The 10059-nt window shown below is 40.4% G+C and overlaps 1 protein-coding gene across 1 annotated transcript in view; it reads right to left on the bottom strand.

Annotated features, from left to right (window-relative positions):
• The window catches only part of Pgap1 (post-GPI attachment to proteins 1), an 82316-nt gene that overhangs the window by 15231 nt on the left and 57026 nt on the right, over nt 1-10059 (bottom strand). The window contains exons 20-21 of the mRNA XM_021162705.2: nt 3308-3401; nt 578-668 (exon numbers count right to left, since the gene is read on the bottom strand). Coding sequence (XP_021018364.1) covers nt 578-668; nt 3308-3401 — 185 coding nt within the window. The remainder of the gene's footprint in view (nt 1-577; nt 669-3307; nt 3402-10059) is intronic.

The following is a 10059-nucleotide window of genomic DNA, read 5'->3' on the forward strand; positions in this document are numbered from 1 at the left end:
TTGCCTCCCCTGGCTTGCTCAGCCTGCTCTCTTATAGAACCAAGACTACCAGCCCAGAGATGGTCCCACCCACAAGGGTACCTCCCACCTTGATCACTAATTGAGAAAATGCCTTATAGTTGGATCTCATGGAGGCATTTCCCCAACTGAAGCTCCTTTCTCTGTGATAACTCCAGCCTGTGTCAAGTTGACACAAAACTAGCCAGTACACCCACCAAGTGACTGTCTCAGTCCTTGGTTCTTAATTCTAATGAACAAAACAAGTAACTTAGCCTCCAAGAGAGTCGACTAAGCATTATGTATCTGGGTGCTCCTTACTCCTATCAATCAATCCCTACCTCAACTAATACAGTGCTTAGCAGCTTAAAGTCAGGAAGTCAACAGCTATTTGGAATGATCTATAATTACTTCTGAAATGATTTCACTACTGAGAATAGACATATTGGGCCTTTTCGTAAAAGAAAATTCAAATTAATAAAGTGTATCAATCGCCAAATATAGACGAAAGTTCATACTACATTATGAAATCAAACATAATTATTTTATAAACAAAATTATCACAGATAATAAAACTTACCCCAACAAAAACTTAATCATAATTACAAATGGGTCAACTTTGTATGGTTTGGCTTCTTTATCCAATATGGTAGAATATTCTAAGCAATAACCTGGTGATTAAAGAAAATCATTTGTGTGCAACAAAAATTCACAGTAATTAAACAATGATACTTTATCTCACAATTCCAACAGTAACATCTAACAAAAGAATAACATTTTACCCCCAAACTGCAAGGGTCTATAGCTTTACCAAAGACGGTTCTCTTGGAAGGTTCACTGCAATCCACACATCTAGTCACCTGTTAAGCAAATCTAGGGTGTCAAAGCCAGGGCTTCACATCTGTTATTTTTATAAATATCAATAAGTGATTTTAATATTATTATTGAGATATAATTCTTATGCCATACAGTCCATCCGTTTGAAGTCCATAAATTCAATGACTTTTAATATATTTGGTTTTACATCCATCACTACAGTCAGTCTTAGAACATTTTCATGACACAAAAGAAATTACTTTTAATTTTGCCGCTGTTTGGTAATCGCTAATCTTCCTTTTGTCATGATAGATATTCCTATCCTGCCCATGTAATATAAATGTAATCATATAATGCATGGTCTGGGTGACTAGCTTCTTTCATTCAATACTTGCCAAGACTCAACCACACTTGAACATATATAGAATGTATTTTGATCACACTAGGGAGGGCTTTGTGCACACCAGGCAAGTGTTCTATCTACCACTGGGTGACACCATCAGCCCTTCAGATCTTTTTAGCAACTGCTTTGCTCATGAATAGTACTACTGTGGACATCTGTGTACTTGGCTATGTGGGTGAAAGCTTTCGGTTCTCTTAGGTAAGTTCCTAGGAAGAGAGGGGCTGAGTTACACAGTAACTGTTCATCCATTTGAGGAACTGCTAAGCTGTTTCCTACAGTTGCATGTGAAGGTTCCAATTTCTCTGTTTCCTTAATATCCCATAACTATCATTTTACTATACTCATTCTAGTGGGTACAATCTACAGGTGACATGATTTTCACATGCTTGCTGCATGACTACCTCTGCATTTGTTCTAGAACAGCTAGTTTCAAATATCCCTAGGGTCTAATCCAGCATATCTGTGATTAAAAATCAACTGTCAGTCTGTTAGAACAAAGCAGTATGGAGTGTCTCTTTCCAAAGTGGAACAAACATACTAAAATCTGGCTGATGCCATACTGCCAGAATAGCCCCACAATTAAACGAGTATGTATGAAACTCAGAAGGCAACAGTTTCATGTTCTCTCTAAATGCTGAACTTGGTTTGCAATGCATGTATGTATGCATATAAGTGGGTGCAAACCAGAGTCCATCCTAATACAAAGGAGACCAAGAAAGAGTGAAAAGTTGAAGAGGAGATAGGGAACACATCTAGGGACAGGCTACACAGGGACACATGACACAAACGGAGAGCACAAAGGGTGGAAGGGGAGCTTAGTGCGGAAAATCAATTATAACATACTGTACTTGAAAAATCCACCATGAGAATTAATGGATTAAACATTAACAGAAAGACTATTAAAGGGCACTGAAGTTTTGTGCAGGTCATTTAAAGAACTGAGTAGTTAGAAAATGATTTGGTCCATAGACATGATGAGGATTCCTGACATTCCACAGCTTGGCCCCACTCTTTCCCCATCTCCTACCTCCTCTGACTACTGTTCAAGCTGAGCCAAAGCTTGGCCTGCTGGGAAGCCATATTCTAGATCTGCTCTTCCCTTTGCTGACTCTGGGAAGCTGACTTCTGTGGACTCTTTTGTCTTTTGCCACATTAAGACTTTTAAAAAGTAGCAATAGAGCATTGCCTCAAAAACTAGGAGAAAGGGGAAGGCAGGGGCATGGAGGAGGAGAGAAACAGGTGAGATATGGGAGGAAAGGAAGAGAAGGGATGGAAGAGGAGAGAGGATGGGGAGGAAGAACGGGGTAAACTAGGGAGGCAAGCAAGATTATCAAGTGCACGCACACTGCAAGTTTATCAACACAAGCATCTTAGCATCAAGAGGAAAGGGTGTGGTCGAGAAGAAACTCTAAGTCCACAGCCTTAATTACCAACATGTGTTTGAAAACAGAAGAACAGGTCCCTCATGGGGGCCTGATCAGCGGAATCTAAGCTATGAGCAACACAAAAGCACACAATGTTTTCACTAAATTACAAGGGGGAGTGGTGGGATGGTGGGAAACTGTAGGTGTGGAACTTAATGATGAAACCTAACGCCAAGCTGCAGTGTGTGGATCTTACCTGAAAAGCACCCAACACTAAGATCCTTTGACACTGGCAGGCCACCACTAACCCTCTCTTCTGTCCCGCTGCTCCCATTCTTTTTGGTTCTTTCCTTCCTACCTCCTTTCCTATCTCCCTTGCTTTCTCCTCTTCCTCATCCTTATGGGTTATTTTTAATGTATATAGTAACTTTTGTTCCTTTTAAAGACCAAAGTACTGAAGGAACTGAAAAGAGACAGAGAAGACTGGTCACAAAATCACACGCTATTCTGGCATTTCCAAGGTGGTAGTTAATTCTAAGAACTTCCTTATTATGCTTTCTAATTCATCATAGCTTCATTAAATATGACCACACAGGGTACTAGCTTTGCTCTCTAGTACTGACAAAATCAAACCAAACAAAATCAGCAAGGGAAAATGACATGAAACTAAATGTCTCTACTGTAAGATTTAAAACAGCATTAACTTTTAAGGCATGAGCATTTTTACCTGTTGAGAGGAGAGAGTATAACTGTCCTCCATAAGCAAGAAGGATGCTAGATACAACATAGGCAGGAAGGGCTCCACCATGAAACCTAACTACCTAGAAGATAGGCAAATCAGACGTCAACTGTGGAATATCCGTGCTGATGAAACAAGAATATTTTCACACAAAATAAAAAAGGTTATTCTTCACTTTGCATTTTTCTTGACATGGCTGCACACACATTTCTAGTAAGGAGCATCACAACCCTGAGTAATATTTATTATTGATGTAGAGCATCATAGAAAAATCTGAGTTTTTCACCAAGGCATAACTGAGCGCCCACACTATAAGGTATTTTCAAAGCATCCTTATTGAGCACCCAGTGTTCACTCATGATGCCCAGCATCTTATATGCATTATCTCATTGTGCTCTTAGCAAAAACAACACTTTGAAGTGGTTTCATCCCTATTTTAAGGACAGAAGAATTCAGGTATGGAGAGCAGACGTTGTAGTAGTATAAATGTTCATGGTTAGCTTACCTCACCTCTGTGCTAATTAATAAAATGGGGACAGTGCTAATGCTTATAGGTGGGTATAAGATAAAGCACGTCACTGCTTATAGCAGCTGGAATGGTAACGCTCACTAGACAAGCCATCACAAATCCTTCGCTGTAATTATTAACCTTCACTAAAGTGGAAATCCTGTGAAACCTGAACTTAAACTCAGCCTAAGCTCATGGCCCTGCGCCCCAGTGCTTCAGGATGGCATAATCTGTTTAAAGCACGCTGTATTCAAAGTGATGTTAAGTCAACTGTTCCATTGGCATACAGTAATTAAATAAATCATAGGTTCAATTGTGATAGTCCTATATATACATTAAGTATGTCTCTCAATATTAGCATTAGATTACTTTAAAGTTTTTCTCCATTCTATGGAGTCTGCTTAAAACATAAACTGTCTGATACCTGGATAAAGCATATGGCAGTTGAAGCCTAACACAAAACAGTGTGTAAAACTTCCAAAAGCCCAGTGTCCTCCTCATTTTCCTAGTACTTTTCAAAGCAAGCTGAGGGTTTACTGTTTGAGAAGCATGTTAGAAGCATCATCTCACCTCTCCAAGTCCTCTGAGGGAGTTCTTACCCCCCGTACTGAGCAGACAAGACAGATTTAGGAGCAGAGACTGCTTGCTCATGTACTAGGGGAATGTAAAGAACCCTTTAGTTACACAGAACGGAAGGAATGCTTGCATGCAGCTACTTAGGGGGCTGAGGCAGGAGAATCACTTGAACCTCACACTGTAGACTAAGTTGAGCAGCCTGGTGCGTTCAGGGCTATGTGCGGCTTTAGCTCTCACTGAGCTGTATGTCCTTGGTACAAGGCATCCTCCTTCTCTCTATACTTCAATCAGGAGAACAATGGACAGTATTTCACTAAGTGCACTGACATCACGCTCCCACTTGAAATGGTAACTGACACACAGCAAGTGATTGAGAGTGGTCGCTGCTACCAATCATGAACATCCTTAACTGTTCCAGAATTCTGGACATGGTCCTACAGTATATTCCAAACACGAGATTTCTTGTAACGAGGAAGGGCCATTGTTAGAAGCGTGTTGTACCAGGCCGTGAATATAGCTGGTCCATAAGGTCCTAAATTAGCAATCAGAAACTGGTCTTCTCTCAGTTAAGTGTAGGCATGCTACATTTGGCTCAATACATAGCATAGTATTTGCTAACAATTTGAGTAGATGTCAACAGTGAAAAATGGAAATCTTTAAATCCAGATTTCAGTTTCCCTTAAGATGTAAAGATTAGGCAACACTATGGAATTCTCTCAAGACAATGACCACAGTTTACTGTTTATCCTCTTTCAGGGGAATAATCTAAAGAAAAGTTAACCTTTTCTTTTTCAGAAAAAATAATTTAATGAAAAAATAATCTATTCAAAGGCTGAAAAATCAAGTAGCTACACTTATTCATCTTCCCCAATTATTTTCTTTCATTGTAGCAGAAGTATGTGTATGTATACAAAACTAGGGGCATTGGTAGGCATGAGGCCATAAAAGAAGAGGGACAGAACACAGGTAGAGAGGAAAGTAGAAAGAATTCTAGGGTGGGAAAGTTTAAGTAGGGACTGGGGTAGGGGGATCTGATGGAAGAGAGGGTGGGGGGATTAACCAAACTGAAACAGACAAATAGAACTTACTATCATGTAAACCCAATTAACATATACACATACACACATACACACACATACACATGCACACATGCTTATGTGCACATACCCACACATATGCACTTGCACACACATATGCAAATATACATGTGCACATGCATACACAAATATACTGAAAGGAGACACACTGCACAGACAGACAATGCTGCTTCTAGAAGGACTGTGTTACTAAACAAAGTGCCCAGTGCTGGGTATGGGATGTGTATCTCCATAGGAGCTGCTGTAAGGGAGGTCCCAGAGGACCCCCAAATAAAAGTCTGATATCAGTTCTCTTAGTTGCCCACTAGAACCAGAGAATAAATCCTATTGCTGAAGATACATCTTGCTTGTAAGACACTAAGATGGCAGGCTGGAACTGAGCAGGAAACTTCTCTCAGCTGGCTGACTTTCCAGTACCAGGTGTGATGCTAGTGGCCCAAAGAAAATGTTTTGGTAGCCACCAACAGTCTTTTCTAGCTGTAAAGTCTACTAACTCCAACTCAGTCCACCTGGCAAGATGTGTCCATTTCAGCAACAGTGGGAGGTTGTTGGCTCAGCCATTTGCCCTCTGACTGGATTGGAGGCTCTCTTTCCAGAAGGGAATTAGCCTATGCCTGGTACTGCAAAAGCAATAGACAATCCATGCCTGGGAAGGCCAGAGGCCCGAAGGGAGAACTTTCTACTGTTGAATGAAATTGACATAGTATCAAACTGCCTAGTAAATCTCTAGTTTTATACCAAAGGCAGAAGCCATTTCTAGCTTTAGTCAGAAAGTCTCTCTTTGCAGTGAGTGAATAGTGGTGAAGACAGAGATTTATAACGCCTAAGATACTAAAATACAGTTGAGGACCCAGTCTTAAATAAACCATTTATGTCACCCCTTAAAGGGCTCAGGGAACATTATAGAAGTGGGAGGAGAAAGAATGTAGACCTGGAAGGCAGGGTGAAGTCGGGGGTGAAATGCCATTCTCCAGACATTACCCAAAAATTGCAATCATGAACCCTCAGCTGTGGTTACTGCACTAGGAATGTATAAGACTGGCCCTGTCAGTCATTGCTGTGAAGAGATATTGAGGTTCTACTTCTTACTGTTGAAATATTTGCTACTTAGACATTCTGGGAGAGGAGGAGATATTGTTTTGAATTGTATACCTAGGAGAAACTCCAACAGGTTCCATTAGATAGCTCCAAACCCACAGTCATGGGCATGGCCCTAGTTCAATTAAGCAAATCACACAATAAAACTAACAGAAATGTGAGAAAGATTTGTGGGGAAGAGGTGGGTGGCTAGTAAGTATGGTAGGGGGATGAAAGTAATCAGAATATCTTGGGCACAAACCTGGTGGAGGGTGACAAGGTCCCCAGAGGACTCTCCACGCTGTAGGCACCCTAGCACACCCAGGATCTTGAGATCACTGGTGAATAGAACGAAACATCTGTTCCAAAAAAAATCCCAGAGGGTCTTGTGCCAGCAGGAACAGGGACAAAAGAAACCCACCCAAAAAGTGGCTGGGGTTCATTCCGGTCAGCACCAGCCCTACACATTCTTGAGTGTGAACTCGGCAGGCCCTAGCACACCCAGGATCTTGGGATCACTGAGACCAGTCTACGAAGAGAGCATGTGGACGGCAGAAGCAACAGAGCTTCTTGGACAGGGTCCCTTCGGGCCTTCATCCTCAGCCAGGAGACAGAGCTGAGACCCCGAACCCTGGGGACCTTCCCTACCAGAGGAGAGTTGGCCTCCAGGGAGTGCTCTGACCCCAGGACTCAGAGGTGGATCTGAGCTCCAGACTTCTGTGCACCTTCCCTGCAAGAGGAGAACTTGCCTACAGAGAGTGCTCTGACCACTGGGACTCAGGAGAGAGTTGGACTCCCAGGAATGCTGACAGAGGCTAAAGAATCACAGGAGGAACAAGCTCTAACCAGAGACAGCTAGAACATCTAATACTGAAGAATACCAGATGGCAAAAGGCAAACGTAAGAATCTTACTGACAGAAACCAAGACCACTTATCATCATCAGAACCCAGTACGCCCACCACAGTGAGTCCTAGATACCCCAACACACCCAAAAAGCAAGATTCAGATTTAAAAATCATATCTCATGATGCTGGTAGAGGATTTTAAGAAGGTCATTGATAACTCACTTAAAGAAATACAGGAGAACACTGCTAAACAGGTAGAAGTCCTTAAAGAATAACAGGAAAGCACAACCAAACAGGTGATGGAATTGAACAAAACCATCCAAGATCTAAAAATGGAAGTAGGAACAATAAAGAAAACCCAAATTGAGGCAACGCTGGAGATAGAAACCCTAGGAAAGAAATCTGGATCCATAGATGCGAGCATCAGCAACAGAATACAAGAGATGGAAGAGAGAATCTCAGGTGCAGAAGATTCCATAGAAAACATGGACACAACAATCAAAGAAAATGCAAAATGCAAAAAGATCCTAACTCAAAACATCCAGGAAATCCAGGACACAATGAGAAGACCAAACCTAAGGATAATAGGTATAGATGAGAATGAAGATTTTCAACTTAAAGGGCCAGTAAATATCTTCAACAAACTTATAGAAGAAAACTTCCCTAACCTAAAGAAAGAGATGCCCATGAACATACAAGAAGCCTACAGAACTCCAAATAGACTGGACCAGAAAAGAAATTCCTCCTAACACATAATAATCAGAACAACAAATGCACTAAAAAAAGATAGAATATTAAAAGTAGTTAGGGAAAAAGGTCAAGAAGGACCTATTAGAATTATACCAGACTTCTCACCAGAGACTATGAAAGCCAGAAGATCCTGGACAGATGTTATACAGACCCTAAGAGAACACAAATGACAGCACAGGCTACTATACCCAGCCAAACTCTCAATTACCATAGATGGAGAAACCAAGGTATTCCATGACAAAACCAAATACACTCAATATCTTTCCATAAATCCAGCCCTTCAAAGGATAATAAAGGGAAAACACCAACACAAGGATGGAAATTGCGCCCTAGAAAAAACAAGAAAGTAATCCTTCAACAACCCTAAAAGAAGACAGCCACAAGAACAGAACCCCAACTCTGACAACAAAAATAACAGGAAGCAATAATTACTTTTCCTTAATATCTCTTAATATCAATGGGCTCAATTACCCAATAAAAAGACATAGATTAACAGACTGGCTACTTAAACAGGAACCAACATTTTGCTCCATACAGGAAACCTACCTCAGGGACAGAGACAGACACTACCTCAGAGTAAAAGGCTGGAAAACAATTTTCTAAGCAAATGTTCTGAAGAAACAAGCTGGAGTAGCCATTCTACTATCAAATAAAATTGACTTCCAACCCAAAGTTATCAAAAAAGACAAGGAGGGGCACTTCATACACATCAAAGGTAAAATCTTCCAAGATGAACTCTCAATTCTGCATATCTATGCTCCAAATGCAATGGTAGCCACATTCATTAAGGAAACTGTAGTAAAGCTCAAAGCATGGGAGACTTCAACACCCCACTCTCATCAGTGGACAGATCCTGGAAACAGAAACTAAACAGAGACACATTGAAAATAACAGAAGTTATGAAACAAATGGATTTAATAGATATCTACAGAACATTTTATCCTAAAACAAAAGGATATACCATCTTCTCAGAACATGGTATTTTCTCCAAAATTGACCATAAAATTGGTCATAAAACAGGCCTCAACTGATACAAAAATATTGACATTATCCCATGCATCCTATCATATCACCATGGACTAAGGCTGATCTTCAATAACAACATAAATAATAGAAAGCCAACATTTACGTGGAAACTGAACAACACTCTACTCAATGATACCTTGGTTAAGGAAGAAATAAAGAAAGAAATTAAAGACATTTTTAGAGTTTAATGAAAATGAAGCCAGAACATACCCAAACTTATGAGATACAATGAAAGCATTCCTAAGAGGAAAACTCACAGCTCTGAGTGCCTCCAAAAAGAAGCTGGAACAAACATACACTAGTAGCTTGATAGCACATCTAGAAGCTCTAAAACAAAAGGAAGCAAATTCACCCAAGAGGAGTAGACAGCAGGAAATAATCAAACTCAAGGCTGAAATCAACCAAGAGGAGTAGATGGCAGGAAATAATCAAACTCAGGGCTGAAATCAACCAAGTGGAAACAAAAAGAACTATACAAAGAATCAACCAAACCAAGAGCTGGTTCTTTGAGAAAATCAACAAGATAGATAAATCCTTAGCCACACTAACTAGAGGGCACAGGGACAGTATCCTAATTAACAAACTCAGAATGAAAAGGGAAACATAACAAGAGAACCTGAGGAAATCCAAAACATCATCAGATTCTACTACAAAAGCCTATACTCAACAAAACTGGAAAACCTGGATGAAATGGACAATTTCCTAGACAGATACCAGGTACCAACGTTAAATCAGGATCAGATTAATGATCTAAACAGTCCTATTTCCCCTAAAGAAATAGAAGCAGTCATTAATAGTCTCCCAACCAAAAAGAGTCAGAACCAGATGGGTTTAGTGCAGAGTTCTATCAGACCTTCAA

This window comes from Mus caroli, chromosome 1 (genome assembly GCF_900094665.2).
Source record: "Mus caroli chromosome 1, CAROLI_EIJ_v1.1, whole genome shotgun sequence".
In the NCBI taxonomy this organism is placed as follows: Eukaryota; Metazoa; Chordata; class Mammalia; order Rodentia; family Muridae; genus Mus; species Mus caroli.